General features: G+C 33.6%; 1 protein-coding gene and 1 long non-coding RNA gene across 10 annotated transcripts; one reads left to right on the top strand and one right to left on the bottom strand.

The window, feature by feature from the left end:
* Positions 1–139: 139 nt before the first annotated feature.
* On the bottom strand, positions 140–18,956 carry LOC145724072 (GPI ethanolamine phosphate transferase 1-like). Of its 7 annotated transcripts, none has more exons than XM_081972163.1 (8): positions 18,815–18,953; positions 2,823–3,016; positions 2,629–2,767; positions 1,254–1,374; positions 1,075–1,202; positions 877–1,021; positions 663–826; positions 140–600 (listed from the first exon to the last, which is right to left on the bottom strand). In XM_081972163.1, exons 2-8 carry the CDS (start codon positions 3,008–3,010, stop codon positions 316–318), a joined length of 1,170 nt encoding a protein of 389 aa, XP_081828289.1. In that variant the 5' UTR covers positions 3,011–3,016; positions 18,815–18,953; the 3' UTR covers positions 140–315. The 7 variants fall into 7 exon arrangements, 6 of the variants coding, with proteins under 6 accessions (XP_081828289.1, XP_081828288.1, XP_081828287.1 ...); XM_081972162.1 differs by having other exon boundaries at positions 1,254–1,395; XM_081972161.1 differs by having other exon boundaries at positions 1,075–1,374.
* Positions 18,957–18,986: 30 nt separating this feature from the next.
* On the top strand, positions 18,987–23,859 carry LOC145724114 (uncharacterized). 3 transcript variants are annotated; one of them, XR_014176935.1, is made up of 4 exons: positions 18,987–19,618; positions 19,712–19,942; positions 20,040–20,663; positions 20,721–23,859. It is a non-coding gene; the product is annotated as an uncharacterized LOC145724114 (long non-coding RNA). The 3 variants fall into 3 exon arrangements; XR_014176934.1 differs by having other exon boundaries at positions 18,987–19,942; XR_014176936.1 differs by having other exon boundaries at positions 18,987–19,938.
* The last annotated feature ends 1,467 nt before the right edge of the window (positions 23,860–25,326 follow it).

Genomic DNA, 25,326 nt, shown 5'->3' on the forward strand with positions numbered 1-25,326 from the left:
CTGAATATTTACGTGTCGGTTTCATGTTGTTATCGTATAACTTGGATTAACTTTTTTTAACAATAAAATCAACAAATGTGTATGCGTGTTTTCTGGACAAATTCTTTGTATCATTCTGGTAGAATAAAAGTGAAACAAAACAAATAAAATATATATTTAATTTATGCTTCTCTAAAGATGTGATAAAGGATTAACTATAACCTGAAAATTGATGAATTGTTTCACGTGGTCACCTTATCACAATCGTATCACATGGTGAATATTTCCCGTACATTATTAGTAATTAATTTACACTATAATTATCGAGTGTGGCTGTTATGAATATTCTTCAAATTCCTCATCGTTGAGAATTCTATACTTTTTGTCTACATTTCGGTTGTTACTCAAATGTTCGTACAATTTATGTATCACTGGCCTAACTTTCCTAATTTTCACTGTGTTGGCCAAGTCGTTGAAGTAGAATTGATGCAACGGCATTCCAATCTTGTGGACTAAATGGGTTGGAGCTGCTTTCGAATGAACCTCTTTCAGTATATCGGCCAGCATTTCTTCCCTCGAGAATCTTGAAGGGTTTTTCAGAAATTCCAAAAAGAATCTGACCTAAAAATATCCATGACAGTCAAAATAGAACAAAGTGCTGATAAGAGAATATAAAAGCGTACTTGAATATCAAAGGTGGGGAAAGGGCAAACTTTAAAGGTTACACCAATAAATCCCATAGTGGGGTGGTCAACGTTTATGACATGTTTGTACAGGTATTTAACCCAGTTGTTATCCACTGTTACACCACAATCTTCAGTCAAAAAAGGATAGCAATATTGGTATCCTAAAATATCCTAACATTACATTTGATAGGACATAAAAGATTACTACTACCTGTGCAATAAATTACATGGTCAAATTTAACCTTGGTGCCGTCTTCAAAGTGTGCTTCATCATCTTGGAAGAAATCAACTAAAGGTTTGTGAATGACATAATCAGGAGCTTTGAAGAACAAGTTATCACCGTAACTCAAATATACCTGAATAAAATACAAGTGTAAGAATTTTTTTTGTATTCTTAGGAATCACACACCTTTTCAGCAACTGTTCCAACAATTCGAGCAATATCAATTCCAGACGGTCCAGCACCAATCACCAAAACCTTTTTATCCTTATAAGAGTAAGGTTTCCTGTAATAGTGACTATGAATAGCCCTGGATCCTAAAAGTTCCATACCAGGAATATTAGGTAGTTTGGGCACCGAGTAGTTACCAATACATATCATTACGGCATCGAACCCATACTCGCTTACTTCGTTTGTTTCTAAATTACGTTCTTTCAGAGTCCAACTAGTGTTGCGAACAGGTCGAACTTCCTCCACGTGGCTTAAAAACTGCTCCATCGTTAAATAAAACTAAACCACTTTTAAAATCAAAATCGGAAATAATAATTGCTACAATGGTTTTATTAGCTCTATTTTTTCTATTCGAATCAAATTGGTAGAATTGGTCAGTTTGGCAATATTGTTAACTAATTTGGAACCAAATTGGTAGAATTTACAGCCTGCCAGGGGTGGTTGGAGCCATTTTGGAAATGCCAGAAGCCTAAATACCACGAAAAACGTTTTAAAAAATCCCTTTCCTAGCCAATGTTAAAAAGAGTAGAAAATATAATTATTAGTCCAGGCAACAAATACTTAAAAAAGTATAGAGAGAATTGCTTGAAAATTTTTTGATGACTTAGTAACTTTGTTTGGACCAAATAGTTAGGAGGTCAATCTAGTTTCACGATATCTTTTATAGTTTTCGAGATATTTGTTCTTGAACGTCTGTAATTTTGAAAAAAAATGTTGCATCACATTTTTGCTCTTTTTGCTTTTGTGGCCCGTGCTTTACTTTTACAGCTAACTATTGTCTTCCTCTAGTTCTTGTATTTCATCTTTCTGCCTTTTTAAATTTGATAGATTTTATTCAAATTTACAGTTGTCTTCAGATTTCACGATCTACACTGAAATCGCTTTAACATTTGGAGGAAAATAGATAAAATCAAAAATTTCAGAGTTAAGCAAAAAAAAATTGACAAAAAATGCCATTTTTCCAATTTTCGAAGGTTTCAAAGTAGTTATTTCACCTAATTTAAGGTCCTTTGGTATAAATATGCTCTTTGCTGTCCATTGAAACCCTCCTGGAGCAAACCTAAAAATTGCCAAAATTGCACTTTTTGCAAAAAAACGGCATTTTATCAGGCCTCTCTAGTTGATTGTAACTTTTTTATTTGAACTCTTATGGATTTCACTAAAACGCCATTAGAAAGAGAGATAGAGAATACTACAAAATGAGCCAAAACTGGTCACTCTAGCTCTCCATGTTACCGAGATATTGAATTTCAAAAAGTAGTAAAAAAGACCCCTAATATCTAACTACAGATGTAGGATTTCATTATGGAAACAGCCAACAGTTTAGATGTGTAGATAAGAGATAGATCTGATACTGTACATATACTAAGTGTTTTTCGCACTCAACTAGAGTCACACGTGGTTAAAAATATTACTTTCTCTACTTGTTAGGTAAAAGCTATTGTAGCAATTATTTCCGATTTCTCTAATTTGTTAGTTTTGTTCTACTAGCTTATTAAGTAACATACATACTTTGATGTGCCTCAGCAGACCAAATTGCTCTGCAAACCGTTCCATGTACAAAACCACTTCCCTTTGACTAATAAATGATTTGTCCACATCTTGGTAAGGGAAATCCTCATACTCCATAAGTTCTTTAGGAAGATTGGTTCTGTAATACAAAAAAAAAACTCAACTTTCTACCAAGTTAACAGTTTTTCACTTACTTAAGGCCTTCATACATGGATGAATGGATTGGTAAGCCATAATCGTCTACATCGGTGAGGTCAGTGTAATTCCATGTTCCTCCAAGTTTATCAGTTTGTTCAAAAACCACGCATTTGTGCCCTTTTTCCAAAGAATGTCGCAGGGCGGCCAAACCTGCAGCCCCAGCCCCAACTATTCCAATTCGCATTTTTCACTGTAATTAAACCAAACGTGTATAACAGTAAGTCACGTAAAAATAATATTTAAGGCCAACAGTAAATAATTGTTTATCAATTTCGCTGTATTTAGATAGCGTCTGAATGTTTTATAATAATGATAATCGTTATGTGTTTCACGTGAATTAATTTATTGATACGTCACACTAATTGCAAGGATATTTTTATGTAACTTAATTTACTAGCAGGCAAAATTTTTCTTATCATTATCTTTCTATGAGACAAATTTCAGAACTTTCAGTCCCGAAAACAACTTTAATTCACATATATCAGAAAATGTTTTTTTTTTTGGTTTTTGTATATTGTCGTGTTAACCAAAGTCTATTTTAAGAAAGTGGGCGTAGAAAAGCGTGGAAAATAATGATACCGGGTGGTCAAAAACTGGCTTCAAAAAGGCAGTTCTAGAAAGAGTAGAATGTCAAGTTTTTCAGATAAAACATCCTTATTTACTTTTATCTTATTCTCTGTTCAAAATTAGAGTAACTTTGTATTAGGATATTTATTTGAAGAATTGATACTTTTTGAAGATCTTGATTTATTAATAATAAATGATTTTATATTGTAAATACGCATAAATTGTCTTGTTTGTTCACCTCTTATAATTATTTTTTTAAATTAAATTTTCTCTCTTAGAAATACAGGTAAATTATTATTGTATCTTAAAATGTTTAAAAATATAGGTTGATTCTTTACAACTGAAATTGAAAAATGAAATTTAGACAGCCAACAAATATTTTTCTGAAAAATTCCTCAAACTTAATCTCAAAGGTCAGTCTGGTAAAATTTACTTCCCAAGGTCGGATATTTACTCAATGTGAGGAAGAAATTAAAGAAATTTTGATGTAATTATGTCAAAATCAGCTTGGAATGTTTAAAACAAATGTTGAAGCGAGAAAATATAAAATTCTAGGTTAGTTTTAATGTTTTGTTTGAATAATCGAATTTAGAATCCTTTATGGGGTACTTGGAAACTTCTAGAATATTCTGCGTCACCCTTGACTACTGTCAAACTTATAATTCCTACTAGAAATGTTTAAAAAATGTTTAAAAATCAATTCTTAGAGAGAAAAAAAGTTCTGCTTGCAAAATCCATTCTAGAATCTTCTATGGGATAACTAATTGCTTACAAAATATTCTGAATCACATTTGACAATTGTCAAACTTATAATTCCAGCTAGAAATGTTTAAAAATCAATTCTCAATGGGAAAATAGAATAATCTATGTTGGTTGAATTGTTCTGCCTGCATAATGCATTCTAGAATCTTCTATGGACTAACTGGATGTTTCTAGAATATGCTGCATCACATTTGACAATTGTCAAACTTAGAATTCCAGCCAGAAATATTTAAAGGTATTGAAAAATCAATTTTTAGTGAGAAAAAAGAAGATTCTATGTTACTTTGGTTGTTCTGTTTGTAAAATCTATTCTAGAATCTTCTATAGGATAACTAAATGCTTACAAAATATTCTGAATCACATTAGACAATTGTCAAACTTAGAATTTCAGCTAGAAATATTTAAGAGTGTTTAAAAATCAATTCTCAATGAGAAAATAGAATAATTTATGTTGGTTTGATTGTTCTGCCTGCATAATGCATTCTAGAATATTCTATGGACTAACTGGATGTTTCTAGAATATGCTGCATCACATTTGACAATTGTCAAACTTAGAATTCCAGCCAGAAATATTTAAAGGTATTGAAAAATCAATTTTTAGTGAGAAAAAAGAAGATTCTATGTTATTTTGATTGTTCTGCTTGTAAAATCTATTCTAGAATCTTCTATAGGATAACTAAATGCTTACAAAATATTCTGAATCACATTTGACAATTGTCAAACTTAGAATTCCAGCTAGAAATATTTAGGTGTTGAAAAAAATGAGAAAATAGAATAATCTATGTTGGTTTGATTGTTCTGCTTGTAAAATCCTTTCTAGAATCTGCTATGGAATAACTAAATGTTTATAAAATATTCTGAATCACATTTGACAATTGTCAAACTTAGAATTCTAGCTATAAAGGTTTAAAAGTGTTTAAAAATCAATTCTTGGTGAGAAAAAAGAAGATTCTATGTTACTTTGATTGTTCTGTTTATAAAATCCATTCTAGAATATTCTATGGGTTAACTAAATGCTTATAAAATATTTTGAATCACATTTGACAATTGTCAAACTTAGAATTCCAGCTAGAAATATTTAGGTGTTGATTGTTCTGCCTGCATTCTAGAATCTTCTATATGGACTAACTGGATGTTTCTAGAATATGGCATCACATTTGACAGCTGTCAAATTTGGAATATCAGCTAGAATTAGTTGAAAGTGTTGAAAAACAAATGATTAGTGAAAAATGAAACATTTTAGATTGATTGTTCTGCCTGCAAAATCCATTCTAGAATCTTCTGTGGGTTAAATGGAAACTTCTGAAGAAGAAAGGTGGAGTAAAAGTGGGCATTTTCTGAAATTTCTATGTTGCCAAAATTTAACCTGGAAGACACTGCTAAACAAAGAGGGAACAAAATTAAACGATGACAGGTTGTCGACTTCTCTCATTGAGGTTATGAGTTTAGAGGTTAGACGTATTTTGGCGTCAGTGTTCTACAGTGTCTATCTTATTTTTACTTGTTCTGGCAAACCAAGATGACCCATGTTAATACAGCTTAAAACTCAGGTTAACACTTCCGTCAAACTATACTTGAAGAGTTTGTAGTTCTATTCTCTATGATTTTTACTACCACTGATTTGTCATATAGCCTCTTCAAGTGTCCTGAACGAGTTTGGAAACATGGAAACACCCGGTACACGTTATTATTCCATTAGTTTACTGTTTTAATTTGTACATTTTTTCAAATTGCATTTAATAAAAATTTGTTATAAACAAAACATCCTAATAGTAAACAAAAATTGATTTAAAAACGTAACAAACAACCGACTAAATGGTTTCTCTGTTTGTTTCCACGACTAAAACGATGTTTGATAAGAAGTTACATTACAGTACGTGTAGAAACTACCTTTGAAAAAAAAAAATGCAAGAGCATTAAAAGGAAATCTAAAGTTGTACAACGGTACATCGGGTACGAAAACGGCGTTGTACCCGAATCGTGTAGTTCGGATTCGAAATTAATTCAAGAAAACGACTCGAACTGCCTGATTTCCGACTTCGTAATTCAAATTATCAACGGATCTGACTTTAACAACACCTGCTTGGCATGCAAGGTGTTGCTTTGCTCGTTCTATGCATGTTTGCCAGAACTACACGTATATCTGATGTTAGTTTTGTTCGGGAAATTTTCTTCTGTTCGAGCACTTAAATCGAGTAATATGTGAAGTATAGATGTTATGTTAAGTAAACATTATTTTTTTACGACTGTTTAATAATAATGCTGATTATTCACTACCTTTGAATAGATGATTATAATAAAACCTATTATGTCCACCAAATGTAGCGAAAATCGAAGTAACCAGAAGTGACGTAAGTGTAATAGAAACATAAAATTTCAAAAAATAAAAAAACTTTTTTTTATTCGAACAAGTAAAGAATGGTGTCCAACGACATTTTTCGTTGTTTTTTTTTTTAATTAGTAAATTTAATATGCTTATAGTCACAAATTATTAAAAAACTCAAACTAACAATTAATTGACATCCTGTCTCTTTCTTAATATGAACTTTCGGAATAGGACAATTTACCAAAGCTTGTTCGTTATATGATTGTGATTCTTGTATAGTGATTCAATGTCTCTATAGAAAAAAAATGCTTCTAATCCAATCCAATCATACATACCAATCAAATCTGGGCTCACACTAATATCAAATACAATATTTGTGGTTAAGTATCTAAAAGCAGTCGAGTAAAATACATTACACGTATCTTCTTGTAGGTGAATAATGTTTAGGGGAACTAATAGAGTTAACTAATAATATAAATATTAATACTTTACCTTGAAGATTTACAGGAAAAACCGGGATAAGCTTTATAACTGCTAGTAGTACCTTATACAATATAAAAAAAATTAAACCTCTATAAAGAGAAGCATACAATGAAACTAGCAGTCCAGGTCTTTTGTCAATGTGGCTATATAAAATGCAAATTTATTTTCAAAGTTCGTTATTATAGTTTATTTATTAGGTTCTACCTATTTCGAACGTATTGCTCCAGTAGATATGTTAAGTTCATGCCATCAGAATTTTCATTATTTTTATCAGCTAAATCGTTTCAAATCTAACGTAAAGGCTTGGGATGACTGATTCGATCGTCCTTATCAAATATTTGCAAGTTATAACCAGTGTTTCCTTGAAAAACTTCGCTGCAAAGTAAATAAGGGTAGGGTAGGGTGAGTGGTTACTGATAAAGTATTTTTATTATATTTTCGTTTCATTTTCTTTGCATTATGTGGGTAGTAATTCAAAATTATCACTAAATAAACTTGTTTTGATTAAATTGAAGAAGAAGAAGACGTCTAGGGTACTTTTTGACATCTGGTAAAGTCGGGAAAATAAATAAAACTCAAAATTTAATATTGAATTTTACTGAAATTACTAAGGATGTATACAATTATGAAAGTGGTTGCAATAAAAATATTTAATATTTAAAATTATTTAACAATCCGTTATACTTAGTATACTTCCAATAAATTTCCTTAATACGTACCACTAGTTTTCTCATTTCAGTGCCCCCGGAGGTGGTGCTCATCATTAGAAGTTCGTAGAAGTCATCAGATAACATTTTATTTTGTCTTTGGCCTCCGTCAATCATCTCTAAGCGAGCTTCCTCCACCTGCCGTAAAAACTCAGTTTTGTTAACACCAAGCCATTCCAGAACATTTGCTGAAACGACGATCTCACTTTCGGACACTACTTTCCATAAGAATTTCACTTTGGGATTGTCAATCTCCGATAAACCAAACTGCTCCAGAGCTTCTTGCGGTGATATCCTGCTAGGATACCATTGACTTATGTCAAATGTTGTTATGTCGTGTAGCCTGGGTATGTTCATGTTGGTTGTCTGACAAAAACTGAATGTGAATAAGAAACAATATTTAGGACTTTATATAGGATGAATGCATTCGCTAGAAAAGTGGCGCAAACACGTTTACTTAATTTTTTTTTATACATATTTCTCTGATCAAGGTTTGGTTATAATCTTTATTATATCGTATATTTCTCGGAACTTCGTCAAAGTGTAATAAATAGCTTATTGAGGCTTTTTGATGCAATAATTTAGTTTGATAAATAAACTTTGCTCCACGTCAACCGTGACAGTGACTTTTTTGAGTAATTTTTAAAACCTCGCCATATCAAAATGAATCAACGGATTTTAATGCTGCCATTTGACTTAATTTATTAGCCGTTTTCTGAAAGAAACAAACTTTTACTTTAATGCACTGTAACTGCACTAGACAGGGTGGGAAAGAAGGACCAAGATTAATGTTTACAAACTTATATGTTTTAATACACCTTTGAAAAAGTAAAACTAAAAATATATAGGGTGTTCCATTTAAAAAAATATAACTTACTGTCATATGTCAGAAACTAAACGTAATAGAAAAAAAACTAATGACGCCATTGAATTCCACGTCAAAACTTCTACCGGAAACCGTTCTTCCTTTTTTTGATAACTTTAATAGCAAATGAAATACAGAGGAGGTTCCAAAATGACCAATTTTCAAAAACCCCCCGTATCTTTGAAACAAAAGAAGTTTGCGCAGCCCACTTTTCGCCAGTCATCTCAGCTCAGAAAAAGAGATCAGAACACGTATGCTACTTTTTTTCTATCTATTACCGTTTTCTCTGTACCCCGTAAAACCATCGAAAATGCAGCACCCTGTACAGTGTGACCAAATCCCTTCCTTGACAACTGCGAACTAATCCTTGAAGTCAGCGAACAGAATTCTCAAGAGAAGTGTTGATAGAATGTGACAGAAGAAACTGACAATGGCGGGTTTCTGTCACATTCTTCAGACCTTTCACTTGATAACTCACTTCCCTCGTTTCAAGAATATCCACCTTGCTAGTGTTAAAGGTTCTAATGGCCACTTTAAGTTGCAAGAGAACATATCTCTTCTCAGCCTTCCAGCCCTGATCCCCCGTGCATCTCCTCCCTCTAGTAAATACCAATAAAGAGTGTTCCTAGATTCCCATCTTCTAATACACCTTTTCTCTTCACGTGACAATATAAATGAGCTGTGTTAATTATAGACTGATGCATTCATTGTAACACAGAAAATGATGTTTTCTATGTCTTACAAAATTGATGTGAATATTTCAAACATATTTATCATTTGGTTAATAACATCTGTTCATTTGCGTTCTCACGTTGAGTTTGTGTTTCCCCAAATAAGAAAGTCTGACGAATCTGTGTTTGAAGTAACTTTTCGTTATCTGCTTAGAGGTCTCAAATTGAAAAAACTTTACAAGTTGTTGAAGTATCAGTGATTCATTTTTAAGTTTATCAATTTCTCTGAAAATGTATGAGTACGTAAGAATATTTTTCTTATCTTGCTGATCCTAGTTTTAGTGGAATTATTCCAATACTGTTATCATAAGTTAATTGACGACGATTTCAGTTAACCTGAAATTATCTACCAAAAATTAGTCGAATGAGTATGTTTTTTGCAGGAAATAATAAATAAACTTCAATATTATTTTACTTTTCATAATAAATAATTGATTTTACTGCACTAGTTTTAATAATAGGACATATTCAGTCAAAATGATACATCGTTTATCATTAATTCATCTTCGCGAATAATCAACATCATTGTAAAAATATACTAATATGCACGTGTGGCCATAAAATACAGGATTGGTCCGTATATTTAGACAGCTTGGAGCGACTTTATCTTTGTATGTAAGAAAAAACCCTGGAAAAAACTGTTGTTACAGCAGTTATAGGGCTTCTTCTCAATCACCAGAAAATATTATTGCATAGAATAAAAGTACAGGTTGATACATTTTTAATATAACACTTCGTATATACTTTGATTAATTCACAGAGCTTCTTCTTCTGATTACAAACATGGGTAATATGTTTATATTTAGTTAGAAATGTTCGAGTTAATGTAATATAAAAATTATATTTTGTGACCATATTCCAGTTGATGCTTCATCCTTACGTAACGTCACGCTTACGTAATTTATCAAAAGAAATGAAAACAATCAGAAAATATTACAGGACCGTATTTAAGGTATACAGGTGTGGTAAATCCAAAACCGACCTTAGGAAAATCGTGTAACGGACAGAGACACATAAATGATTGAATGCGCGTGACAAAGACAGAACACCTCCAAAAATTTTAAGTAGGCCATAATTTTGCATCAGTGTTGTCAAACTGTACTGATTTTACCGACTGGATTTGAGGTTAGATTTTAATCGCAGATGACAGATGAAATATTACTACAATAGGGAGGTCTCGTAACGCTACAGCAATTCGACTGCTAAATGAAAAATAAGTAATTTCATTCAAATCGTTAAACAAATTTTACAGAAATCGGACTAAATACAGCTCACACTTACCGACTATAATAAATTAGGAATAATCCAACAACAAAATTAATTTTGTCGACGCTATTGGATACTTGGCGTTTGGCAACAGCGCGCTGAAAATATGGCCTACTTCATATTTGTTCACTTTTCTGTCTTTGTTCCGCGCCTTTAATTACACTGGCCGACACAATTTTTGTAACACCAGTCAGACCATTAATCTCACAATGCTTATGCCTTTCTAGTAATAGAAAAAATTCCCATAAAGTCCTAGAACGTCCACTTTTTTCAATAGCTTCATTAAACCTTTTGATGTTGGCCAGTAATAGCCGTGTTTGAGTTGAAGCCCCGCATGAAGGAGCAGAGCAAATATGACGAACCCCCATTTGCACAGTCATACTTTAAGCCAAGATTAAGTTAAGGGTGGTTCACACTGTGACAATACAGGTGAAAAAATGACAGCCTGAATCAAACTTAACTTAGGCGCGGCTTAAAATACGACGGTAGGCGTGTTCGGCAGAGTCGGCACAACGCGTTCATCTAGAATTACAAAGTCGTAACTGCCAAAATAAAACTGTACAAAAGAATTGCTTTTTTGGGATTAACACAACGGATATTACTTATTTACCAAGAGGAAATATTCGTAAATTCATATGTAGTTACTGTTTTTTTTTTAAATATTTTTAGTATTATATACAAAAGAGCGTTCTTCCAAAAGGAGTTTATATGCATATACGACTTTGTAATTCTAGATGTACAAACGGTAGAAAAGATAAAAAAAAAATAGGTAGAAAAAGAGTTTTTCCCTTGTATTGGTATCTATTAATCTAAAATCACTGATGGTCAGCCGGAGAGGAGTGCATTTCAACCTGGATCTCAAAATGTTAAGTATGAGCCTCTTGTAGATCCAAAAAATGTTCTTTTGCCTCCTCTTCATATAAAACTCGGACTGATAAAAAACTTTGTGAAGGCTATGAATAAAGATGGTAAAGGATTTAAGTACCTGAGACAAGTGTTTCCTCAGTTAAGTGACGCCAAATTAAAAGAAGGTATTTTTATTGGACCGCAAACTAGAAAATTGATGGGAGATGTTCATTTCACGGAAAATCTCACCTTAGAAGAATTGAGAGCGTGGAACTCATTTGTAAGAGTGGTGAAGGGATTTTTAGGTAACAATAAGGATCAAAATTATGAACAAATAGTTGAGGAACTTTTGGAATCTTACAATTTGCTTGGTTGTCGAATGTCCTTAAAAATTCACTTTCTTCATTCCCGTCTATCATTTTTTCCGGAGAATTTGGGCGCTGTTAGCGACGAGCAAGGTGAAAGGTTCCATCAGGACATCAGGACAATGGAAACAAGGTACCAAGGACGATGGGATGAAGCCATGATGGGTGACTATTGCTGGTTTTTGAAGAGAGAAGACGTCACCCCACACAAAAGAAAAAAATAGAACTATTTGGTGTGTTTCAAATAACTTTTTTGAATATTTGTATTGTTATTAGATTTCAACTTATTATTAAGTAGTTACAGTCGCTATAGAGATTTAAATTACTTGTAAAATATATTTTGTGATAAATAACATATGCATTATAATACCGTTCTACGCTTGTGGTTTGTTTAACGTAACAAGAAAACCTTACGTGCTACAAGTTTTTTTTTGCTGTTTTCAATTCATATTGGTCCATTTTACCATTCTATGCTATTCAGCTTTTTGTTACAAAAAAAAATATTTTTTTTGTCGACCAGTGTTATCTACGTTTCTCTGTCCGTAACACGGTTTTCCTATGGTCGGTTTTGGATTTACCACACCTGTAGAAGACTCTAGGCTGCACCTGCCATGTGTTGTCACCAAATTTTGTGGAACGAAGAATATGTTGAAATGACACTGGCTGGCTAATCGCCCAAAATTTCAAAAAAGATGAATTGATAATAAATAATTAATTGCCCAAAACTTTGAAAAGAAGACGAACTGATAAAAGAATAGCGGAAAAATCTGTTGAAATAATTGTACTATCTAAATTTACAAATACAAAAATATGTATCAATTGTGTATATTTTTCACCTATTCCATGGCATTTTATCTTATTCAAAAACATTTTCTGACGGTTAAGCAAAAGCCCTATATCTCTAGATTTAATAATTTTAAAAGTACCAACATGTACACGTATAGGTATACTACCCAAGTAACAAAAACCAACTGGTCTGACATCAATTTATTTATATCAAAATACTATCCGATAAGAAGAAGTAGCGTAATTCAACAGATACCAAATAATGTATTCACCAGAATTACTTATTAAAAATCAGTCATTTAGCTGCAATAAAACTGGCAGTGGTAAGTAAATGAGCCAGTCCATACAACAACAACAGAATTGTAACAAAACCTTCCATTATAACGAAATGAGACAGACTGGACCCAATATCTAACCAAGACCCCACGTTGGTAATCAGATATAAAAATTGCAAAACCATAAGATCCGAATAAATCAAAATAATGCAAAACATTTGCATAATGTTTTCCTTTCCGATGGAATTGACAGCTCGAAAAACGCAACAGGTAAACAGAAACGGCACCATAATTTTCAGCAGAATGAGACCCATCATTTTGAAAGGGCTGAATACTGTTAAGAAGGCTCGAACCCACATAGGATCAAACGAATTCAAACTGGCTATGTTGCCAGTACCAAAGAAACCTATAAAAATGAAAACCATAAATAAAAAAGCTCTGCGGAACATATCCGGAGTTATTTTGTGTTTACTTTGGTAGTTTTCAAAGTTGACATAGTAAATCAAGTTGCTGGCTCCATTGGCTTTAAATGAGTTACTCTCAATTAAGAGCCAATTGCATAAAATTGCAACGTAAATAGCCGAGAAGAAAGCTTCAAAATTAGAAGAAACAAGAAGATAAAAAGGGGCAAACCCAAAAAATGTTCCAATTAGTCTTGCAGCCACGCAGGTGCTTGTAAATGGTATCAAGACAACTGGTACAAGTGACAGAACCCAAGAAACACTTTTCAAATGTGACTCACTACTTATTACCGAAATTTCAATACAAATACTGTAAACTGCTGCAAGTACTAGACACACAAATTGGATAACAAAAATCCCATACTGAATACTGATAGTGTTGAACTGGTTCTGAAACTTTAACCTGCAAAACATTTCGTAAAATAGTAAAATCCAAGTGAAGCACCCAAGCAAATACATGGGCATATTGAAGGTGGTTTTCATGACTGGAAATGCTGGGAAAATTGACAGAATTAGACACAATACTAACCAAAGGGTTTTGTCCCTGCGAGTTGCATATTTTCCGAATGAGTCTTGAGACCAAATCCACACACCAATCAGTAATGATAATAATGAAAATGACAATCTGTTGAAAAACCCCCACACCAACAGCTCAATCCCGATGAAATAGAGTACAATACTGAACTTTTGGTTCGATGTAATGTAAGTTTTCAACTGGGCCAAAATGTAAAATACACCCTTATAATCCACAAGTAGGGTAAACCCTACAAAGGGAAAGCTAAAATAAATATAGTACGAAAAAGTAAAATTCTGAAGGTAACTTAAAAAGAGTGGAATTCCATTTAGGAGCCAGACAGCAACATTACTAGATTGTATACGGGGTATTAGTGTAGGGTTTAGTGTAGCAAGTACCAGAAATAAAATCCAGCTTATAAATCCCAAAGAAATGGAAATTAGCAATGGATACTGATAGTAGTTATGGTAATAGTCCAGTCCTGCCTTTAAAGTCGTCATGAATACTTTACACTCACTAATAAACAGTTCATATAGTTTATCTTCACGCAACTTCTTAAGCGAATCCAATTTACCACTTAAAACCGTTGAAGTTAAACCTTGGTAGGGCACAAAAACTAAAGCGTTGGATTCTGTTCTATGTCGTTTAACGTTGAAAATCTCCAAAAGTTGTTGGGTATTCCCCCACAAAATTTCAGCCAAATATTCCTCAGGCATATCAATATATTCTAGAGGAATCACACCTAAACTGTTACTAGGTATGTTAATGCCAATTAAAGCAGACAGCATAGGTGCAATATCAATTTGTTTGACGTCATTCCTGGCAGGGTTTCTCTTTAGTCCAGCTCCCCAAGTTATAAAAGGGGTTTCAGTTTCATGAGAAGAACCAGCCCCATGAGAACCCCAATCAGTCATTCCATGATCAGCTGTAAAAACAAAAGCGGTTTTGCCATCTGCAAAGGTTTGGCTAAACAAATTCGAGACTTCTTTCACTTTGGAGTCGACCAGATGTATGTTTTGCACATACTCTTTGGAATGAGGTTTGTAACCGTGACCTGCAGTGTCAATGCCTAGTAAGTGCAGAAAAAATACGTTTCCTCTAGCATAGAACCCTTCACAGTCAATAGTGCACTTGTTGACACCTTCCAGAAACTTTTGCACTTTATTAAACACCCAAATGTCCAGCACACTAGTGTCGCGTCTGCCAAAGTCCTCCAAATATGCACTATACGTATCCAAATGTATGTGAGGCAAATTATGCGTATTGAACAAGTTTAAGATATCCGGACTACCCCAACACCAAGCATTCGAACTTTGATTAATCACCGAATCAAAGTAGACGGGATTGGCTTTCCAGCCCTTCATTATAGCACTGGGATCCTCGTATATTCCTGCTAAAAGAGCTACGTGACCCGGCCTGGATTCTGTCGGCACTCTGGTATGGGCTACGCCCCACGATCCTTGACTTTCCATGATTGACTTTAGAAATGGTATGCGTCCTTTGGTTGCAGGGTCAAGCACTGCTTCCGCCCTTAATCCGTCTGCCACAAAAATCACAACTCTTTGGGCCGGTGGGTTTTCGGTCGCTTTCACCAAATTCATGCCGTGATCCAAAGGGCTGGAGAAGTAAACGTCGAACACGGCAAACAGCAGCAGAAAATGGACGAAAAGTCCTAAAAGTATTACTTTGTACTTGTTGGTGTTGTTTTGGTCTTTATCGTCATGTCCCATATTTTTCCCGGCTAAAACAAATAGAACGTTTATTGCGGTGGTTCGCCGTGCTAGGAGCGATTATTTAAACAGTGACGTTGTTTGTCATGTATGTCGTTAATCAGGTTTTCAGGTTAGGTAGATTTTTTTCTAAATTTCATATACAGGATGGCACAATAGTCTGACAAGGTTTTATAATATAAGCCAAGCAGTGAAGGAACCTTAATTATCCTATAGTTATCCTGGATAGGTAGAGGTCGTTGGTTCGTGTCCTACTGAATCCAGAACAATTTTTAACTAATTTTTTATTAATGTCCAAACGCTGAAAATGATTTCATATTATTTAGTATATTTATGGACTATAAACAATTTGAGTATGTCCCATTTGAAATAGTGCACTTTTTGGCCTTTTACTACTAGATTTGGTATAATAATCCTGATAAAACTTTCACCCTGTATATCTTTGAAAATATTTATGTTTTGTACAGGGTTGGTGTATACCGGGTGTCTAAAAAGTCTGGACCATTTTTCTCAAAGTTTCCGTGGTGTTATAGTAAAAAACAGCGCATGACGAGGTTCTCAAGTGTACATACAGGGTCAGTTACAAAGTGTACCAACTTTCTTAATTCAAATCTAATACCTTGTATAGGTATTTACTTTATATTTTAAGAGTACTCAAAAAAACCGATTCAACAATACACCATTTTATAACTTTATTTGAGGAAATGATATAAAAAAATGGCAAAGTTCCTATATGTAAATAATTACCTACTTAATTATTCAAAACTCATGTTTTTTGAAAGACGTACCCACCTATAACAATGATAGGAGTAACAATGATAGCGTCTTGTTAAATTATTGATATAAATTTTTCATGTGTCTTAATCACTGTCTATACAGGTGTGGTAAATCCAATACGGACCATAGGAAAACCGTGTAACTGACAGAGAAACGTAGATAATTGCATGCGTGGGACAAAGACAGAAAACGAAAAAAATACCAAGTAGGCCATATTTTCAGTACGCTGTTGCCAAAATCCAATACCGTCGACAAAATGTATTGGATCACCGCCCTCTGTACAAGAAAGCCAAGAAGGTGCATGCCAAAAATTCCAATATGGCCGAAATAGTGGTTGACAGTTTGTATTGTAGAAATTGAGTTTTTCGATGATTAAATTAATTTTTAAGGTTTAAAGTCAAGACTTGGGATTACTTGCCAAAGTAATTTTTGTTTGCTATTGTATATTGTTGTTTATATGTTTATTGTTCTAGTGAAAGTGTAGTTTGTGTTCATTTTATTGTGTTATCACTATTGTTATTGTTCCTTCATTGTTCTATAATTTGTTGTTGGTTTTTTAACTTAAATTCTATTGCCTCTACAATATGCCGTCCACTTGTTGTTTGCCAAATTGTAAAAGCAATTTGGTGAAAGGCCCAAAAGTGTCAGTCTTTCACTTTCCAAAAGACCTTTGAACTGGAATGATTTTACTCCAACACAATACTCAGTGGTAAGTACAATATGTTTCTCATTCAATAAACTTATTGCCTCTTACATACATAGGTATGTGAGTTACATTTTGAGGCCGCTTGCATTTTGAGAGCAACAAAGGTTTATTCTGAAGAAACAGGACAGCTTTTAGAAGTTCCATTGGCACATTTACATTTTAAAAGAAAGGTCTTGGTAATAATATAAAACCCATTTTCCAGTTTTGCTTACCTAGCTTCAGGGATTTACAAATTTTCTTTGATTGAACAGTTTTCACATTAGTTTGTTGTACTTTCCAGGACAAAGGGTTCTAACCAAACTTGCTTTGGCTGAACTTTATTGAGTATAAAAAGCCATATCTATACATATCTGGATCAGGAATGAAGCGTTTTTTTATTTTTCACTCACAACTTCTAATCAACTACACGAAAAAATAAAAAAAAACATATTTTCTACTGCATCTGCATAAGTTTGTGTACAAAACGAAAACTGCTAACGCCGCCATTAAAAGTGACATTCTAGGCTTTCTTGTTCAGAAGGCGGTGATTGGATTAGTATTGGATTTTGGCAACAGCGTACTGAATATATGGCCTACTTGGTATTTTTTTCGTTTTCTGTCTTTGTCCCACGCATGCAATTATCTACGTTTCTCTGTCAGTTACACGGTTTTCCTATGGTCGGTATTGGATTTACCACACCTGTATATGCAGGGTGTTAAGTTTGAATTAAGAAAGTTGGTATACTTTGAGGCAGACCTGAAACTAACAAATTTTGTTCTGAAATAAAAACACTTTTTTTGAATGTAAGTACTTCCGATTATACTTTAAGCTAACCTGATTGTGGGTTAGGTTAGGTTAGCATTTTACTTATACAGCTAAGAGGAGTAGTCACCTACTCCTTATTCAGTGATGCACAGTACATTTTGCAACATCGTAAACGGATCTGTAATTTGAACCCCATACACTATAAACCAGAGGTTCCCAAACTTTTTTGTCTCATAGACCACTTTATAAATTTTGCTGATTTTGGTGGACCCCCTGAAGCTACATTTACACCATATTCTCAAAACTCAAAAAAAAAATTTGAAGATTACGTCTATGGAATTTTGTGTTGCGGCTGAGTTTCAACAACGATTAAGAGTTTTCGAAAAAAAACAGTGAAAATTAATTGGTTAATTAATTATTAATTGATTGTGCTGTGAATGAATTTTAAGAAAGTAAAATAGGTCATTGAAAAAAGTGATTCCATCCAACTTCACTTTTTTACTGCTACTCACAGCCAATAGAATCCCATTTATGAATAATATGAATAAGGTAACCTTCCATTCGGAGTGTTAAAATAAAAAGGAAAATAGTATGTATGTTTTCTTTTGTTGTATTTACTACTATTTACTCATAAATGTAATTATCACACTGTTATTATGGTTATCATATTACATTGTAAACAGTTAAACAGAAAAATGTTTGTGGACCCCCGCTTACGAATTGTGAACCCTTGAGGGTCCATCTGGACCACTTTGGGAACCTCTGCTATAAACCGTAATCTACATAAAAATATTCAAGATACTGAACAAAATTGACTCTACTTATAAAAACACATAAAGTGGAACGGAGTATACAATTTTCAGTGTGCAACAATACACAGCGTTCTGCAAGGATGATTTTTAGTAGCAGTTATTCTCGTACAGATGCCGCCACAAAGACTAAAGTTACCTCTACTGTTTTTATGGTTATGAGTAATGTTTACCTTAAACTTAACCCTAATTCTAAAAATATGCTATTTTAATCTGCAATTAACAGTGCCATGTATTAAATATTTTTAAATTAAAAGTTAGGCTTACCTTGACTGGTCGTTGAACTCGATAAACTATATTTTCATATTAGTTAAAGCAGTAGTTCTTCACAATACAATTTCTAACCTTACAAAACTACTATATCCTATGGTATTAATCATTTCGGTTTCGTTTGTTTGCACCAGCGCTGTAACCCGTCCTTTCCTCTAAATAATGGATGGTTGCGTAACAAACTTGTACTATTTTTTTGTACTAAACTAGTATGCGACAATAATAATAATTAATTTTATTACTTTATTTTCAATCAGAATGGATGTTACCATTAGTTTAAGTATTTTTGAAAACTGTTTATGTTTCCATTCATAAAAATGCACATATCTCACTAGTAAACAAATATTATGTAGTGCATACTTATACTTTATTTTCAAAATCCATTGATAAACTTGTAAGAGAGTTTATAAGGTGGTTTCAAAGGGTTTCTTCAGGAAATCAAAATTCATTCTTGAAAAACATTAGTGTACCTACAAAAATCTTGATAAACGAAAGAGGCTTTACTGTGATGATAAAGGGCAAGTATTGAACGATTTAATTCTTCTTCTTCCACATATTGTAGGCTTTAGGTCTGTATTTTACAACTTTCAGTTCCCTTAAGATGTTCAAGACCACGAGTATTCATCTCCTTCCTAAGGGACGTCGTCTTCGTGGTATACCTAGCGATTTTTCCTAGCTTTTCTCTAGCCATCTTATCCACGTAATCATTCCAGGCTCTTCTACATTTACGTCCAAACCTGAAAATGTCTGAAAATGTCACCTGAGATGTTTCTGAGTGTTTTCATTTCCGTTGTTCGATAGGTAGGAATATTTTTCGCTTTTTTGTTGTCTCTATAGCGTATGTCAACACTGGTTTTGAAAATTTTGACCTCATTCATATTGGTGTTATTCCAGATGATGTAACGAAGGTAGCATGATGTTCAGCTAGCTTGTTGTCTAGTCCAGTTACTTCATGCGTTCGGTAATTTGTATGCCTAGGTAGTCGAACGACATGATTTGTCCGATAGTTTTGTTTCCAGAGAAAATTTACATCTGACTAGTTTTTTGGTTTTTGTTATGGATACTTTGATGTTGAATGATTCAGCTCTTTCATAGAATGCGTACAGGAGCCGTTGCAAGTTGTGAGTGAACCTTCTAAACTTTTGACATATTTTATTATTTCATTCATTATTTGATTGAAGAGTTGTTGGCTAAATGTTGATTTTCTTATTTTTTCTGTCAGATTTTGATTAACCAATATGTAAGCAACATATTGGTTACAAACTGATGTGCAGATGTGCAACACTTAAAAGGTTAATTAAGCTGCTCAGTTGATCAAACGCTTTTTTCTTTTCTCGAATGAGCAAAACATGAAGTAGAAATGACGTGGTAGCTACTTTTTGGAGGAAACACACGTCTCTGAAAACTGTTCCTAGAAATTGGCGTAAGTCTAACAAATGGTTGAGTTTATTAAAATTGTTATTGGCAATGACATAAGTGGTTGGGTTTTCTTGTTGGGTACTTCTCATACAATTACTTTAAATCGTTATTGTTATTTACTATAATCAAAGGAGAAAGGCGGAAGGGTACAGACAAGCCAAGGAATTCATGTGAATCCCAAGTGACACCAAGGCAAAATCCAAATGGTTGATGTCAAGGAGTCGCTGGGCCTTCAAAACCGTGGTTGCGGTTCTGACAGGCCACTGTGGCCTAAACAAACATCACCTATTAGGAGTCTGCCATCGTTGGTCGTCTATCAGGAAGCGCTTTCTTGGGGCATCCAAATTCTCCTGCAGGATACTGTCTTCCTTGGAATGGGGCGTCTGGGTGGCGTAGGTCAGGGGTGGTACTCGCCAAACCTTTTAAGGTATTATTACTACTACTACTTTAAATCGTTGTAGAAAATGAATTGTCTTCTTCTCAGATTTTCCAGTAATAAAGTATTCACGTTGCTGACTGAAGAAGAACTGTGAGCAACGCACTGGCAAGGACTTCCAGGTCTGAGGCAGGCCAAAGATCTCCTCAGCAATTTTAACCGAGCAAGATCGAAGACACTGATTAACCTCAGCAAAATTAGTCTCAAGGCATTAACGGGTCATTGTCGACTCAGAGAACACCTAAGGAAGCTAGGCTTAGAAGAGGACAGTACCTGCAGGTTCTGCGGAGAAGAACCAGAAACACCTCACCACATTTTGCTGCAGTGTTATGCTGTACGCCACAGAAGATTAAACACACTGGGATTCCACCAGCTGGCTGTGGAAGAAATACCTCGAACAGACCCACTCAAGATCCTAAAATTCCTAAAGGAACTAAATCTTGAAGGGCTGCTATGAACAAGGAAACCTTGAGATAGCAGAAGAAGATAGGGTACAATAGATCTAATCATCCACACCTACCATTACCATTACCATTCACATTGCTTCTTTTTTAAAAAGATAGTTTTTAAATTTTTTATTACTAAAGGAACGTTTCAATATCTTGGACAGCAACTTATTTGATCTGGAATTTTAGCAAGAAGAAAAGTCACGTCTTGGCAGTTTTTACAGTTGCAAATCTCGACAAAGAATATCGAATCAGTGTTGCGCAAATTACATAGAGGTAACTGAGATGAATATTATGAATAATGCAGTTTATTAAAAACCACACTTTCAGGTGAAATCATTTTAGTACAATAACCACCATTTTTCAATTTATTATGCGAGGTTAGCGAAGAATAACGCACATACCGCGAATGCCCGGCCCCATTATGTTTGTTAAAATTGCCTTTTTTTCGACGTGCTGAAAAATGAAAATTAATTTCAAAACGTCCATAAAATCGACCACATCATCAACTCCTTTATGTGGTGAACCATTAACAGCTGTCTTTTGTCGCGAATTATTACGTGTGCTATGAATGGCTGCGTTCATTCAAAGCCAGCCAATAATAATTTGATATGAAAGCTACAACAACAGATTAAGTGTAGTTTAAGAAAGCATGATTATGTTTTTATAAAATCGGTAAAGTTATTGGTTACAAAATAATGCATACCATAAAAGTGGTGGTTTTAGTCTTGAATGGCCTGCGAGATCTCCAGATCTTTCACCGTCCGATTGTTATCTATTCCCATACATTACTTTTGATAGATAAATTTGATTGAAAAAGTCCATTCCCATTGGCCTGCGGGGTAAAGATATCGACCAGGCAAACCGTTTTGACGTGGAATTTTCTGCAACAACTTCACGACATAGTAATTATTGCTGTCTAAAATCACGTAGCTCTACAATGGATCGGCCGAGACCTAAGTTCACGACAATCGTGATCGAACTAATAATTAAAACAAATGCAATTATGGCGGCTGTCCGCTTTTCGGTACCGCAATCTGTTCGTTTTTCAAGTTTTATAGGACGTCGTCGTCTAAAGTAATCAATAAGAATGGCTTATTTCTATGGTTAATGATGATTTATTATTATTTTTACCTTGCCTTTACTTTACTCTGTCCGTGCAAATTTACTTCGTAATATAAATAATTGGTTTGTGGTTATTTGCTTGACTCACCAGAAAATATGAAATAAAATTCTTTGAAGAGAAACTTATAATGGTTCAAAAAATGGACAGTGTTTAATTACTATCATTCTTCACAAAATTTTAGCAAAAAGAATGTAAGTAGGTATAAAAAGTCTCTGATTGTGACCAACTAATGTTGTTAAAAACATTGTTGGGAATCTTGTTATGATTTCGATTGTTACAATAACAACCAAAATCGCATAACAGCTTGTTACTATTGATTTATCATTGATTTTTCAAAGGATTTTCCTGTAAAATTTGGATAGTTATTTATTTTAAATGAAATCGACAATGAGGAATCTAGTGTATTTCATTAGAAGTACACATTTGATTTTATTTTCTATCATACATTTTCCAGACAACTTGCGAGTAGCCGGGAGGTTCTTGAGAGACACTGGAAAATCTAATCACATTAACTGCAGAAATGTTCCAAGGTGTATACCGATTATCGCAGTAATGTGTTTTGGATGTGGTTGATGGAACATCTCAACATTTTTCGTTTGATCAAACAAGTTGGATGAAAATAGAACCAGTCCTATTTCGTAAAACATAGAACGTAATAGTAATTGTACATTACAAGTCCGAAAAATGGTTTATTAGATGAAATTATTATTATTAAAATTGCATCTCACGGTAGAGTATCGTAATACGTTTTATTTCATACTGTAAGTAATATAGTTATTTTCCTAACAAGTGCGGAAAGCGAAGCTCAATGTGTTAGACACAAAATTATATGATCCTCATTACTTACACACCATTTTTTTTTGGTTTATTTTCTTTTCGATTTTCTTATCTTACTTTTATTAGAGATCATCTGACAAAGGTTGATGTTTCACTAATTTAAAATAATTTCTAAGCATTGTTTTTGTGAACTTACCTGATTTCTAGAGTCCGGATTGATTTCTAGGAAGTTTGCTTTTTGTAAATAATAAAAGCAACCATAAACAACTCTAAATCCGGATACCGTGTATGTACAGATGATGAACATGAAAAATGCTTAGAATTTCAAAGACAACCAAAAAAAAATATAAAAATGTATGTAATGTATGACGTTTATAAAACAAAGTGTCCTCCTAGAAAAGAATGTTGACTTGTTTGAAGGGTTTTTAAAATAATCATCACAACCCTGAAAACGCCCAATTCAGTGTAATCTGTCTTTATTACCAAATAACTCAATTAGTGAACATTTTTACTATACGTTATTATTTCAAAAGCTTCTAATTGCCATATTTAACCACCCTGTAACCGTTAAAATTATCAAATCTAACCTATCTTTATTAACAAATAACTCAGTTAATGGTGATTTTTGCTAGATACTATATAGGGTGGTCAAAAAGAATTTTAAGGTCTTCGAATTGTCATATTCAATCGCTTTTATTGAACCATCCTGTATGCTAAAAACTGAATAAACTGTTTTTAGCTTTTGTATTCAAGTTATGTCATATTGTCTATTTCAGTGAAAAGTAAATTGCAATACATACATATTTAAGTTTTACAAAAAATAAATTTAGGTTTTTACTACAAATATTTTTGTTATTTATGAATCACCCGGAAACCGCTTCTAAGATAACCTTTTAAAAAAATCATTCAAAGTTATTATTACGAGTACCGGTAGTGCATCAGTTTCTCATTTTTCCAATAATAGCATTCTTAGGCGGGATACCTTTAAACTTTCCAACAATTTATTGTACACTTCGACCATAAACTATAAGAGGAAGATGGAATTAACGCCGATCGGCACTTAAAACATATGGAATCCGGAAACTCCACAACTTCACATTGAAATATACTCTGCTGATTATTGAAATATTGGTACCTCTCTTTAAAGTATGGTCACGCCGGTCGGAGGTAAATTTTTCCCGGTCATCGACTAGGTGGGAAATTACTTTCAGGAGAGAGAAATATGGTTATTATGCAGGTATAATATGTTGTTAATCGCAACCGCTTTGAATAAGTACTGAATACCTATTTAAGAATTCATAAATCTGCTCGCCATGTCGCTTTAATGGAAGCACACGCTGGCATCATTATTTCAAGATTTTTTTCCGAGTTTTAGTTCATTCTGGAAATATCACAAGTAAAGTCTCAAAAAGGTGTTAACGCACTGCATTTATTGGAAGATTTTGTGGTTTATCGAGACGCAGCAGAGACAGAAGTAGTATTTCATAAATAGTATCTATTAGAGCCAAATTTGCAAATGCAATACTAACAAATCGACTTATGATAGATGATAGGGGAATTGGCACTAAAATCTAACCAACATTAACGTTAAAAACCAAAGACTCGAAAGCACAAACAATAAGAGATATCAGATAACGAAACGAACCAACCAATGAACCAAAACCAAAATAAAATTTGCAAATTTAGCAAAACAAAACTTAAATGTTTGACAGCAGGTTTGCATTATTTTGTAGGTGCATTCAATAGTTATAAACGACTATTTTCAAATATATTTTCTTGTGTTTATTTACGTTATTGATTAGAAATTAAATATATTTAATTGGGATATTAATTATCTTAAAAACATGAGGAATAGATCACACAAAATTCATCTGAACTCGAATCAATCGGATCACTTTCCGACTTGGATTAGTGATCTTATGATCTGATCGATTGGATGGCGAATTCCAAAATATCTTTTTGTCAAATATCAGATATTAGCAACGACTTTCAACAGCGGAGTCGGATAGAAGTGAAAGTCAGACAATCAAAATAAGTTATTTTGGATCATTTTTAAAACCTCGCCATTTTCGCTCAAATTAAGTTATGGCAGCAGCTTTTTAAGTGTTCTTTTAGTTATGTGTAGATCCAATACTATCTGTTACATGATTTTTAAAGCAACCCCATGACCAATAAGATCATACAGGGTGGCTAGAGACAAAGTGGAAAAAGAACGTATACAAAAAAGAGCAAGTAAGTATTAAATTACAGTCACTTTTTTTCAAGCGTTTTTTTGGGCGTTTCTTAATTAACGTCATGTGTCCGA

The sequence above is a fragment of the Ips typographus genome, linkage group LG2 (assembly GCF_016097725.1).
Source record: "Ips typographus isolate SLU linkage group LG2, UJ_Ityp_2.0, whole genome shotgun sequence".
Lineage (NCBI taxonomy): Eukaryota > Metazoa > Arthropoda > Insecta > Coleoptera > Curculionidae > Ips > Ips typographus.

Excerpts from the sequence above, each read along its gene's own strand:
- LOC145724072 (XM_081972158.1), bottom strand. The coding sequence starts at position 15,510 with ATGGGACATGACGATAAAGACCAAAACAACACCAACAAGTACAAAGTA.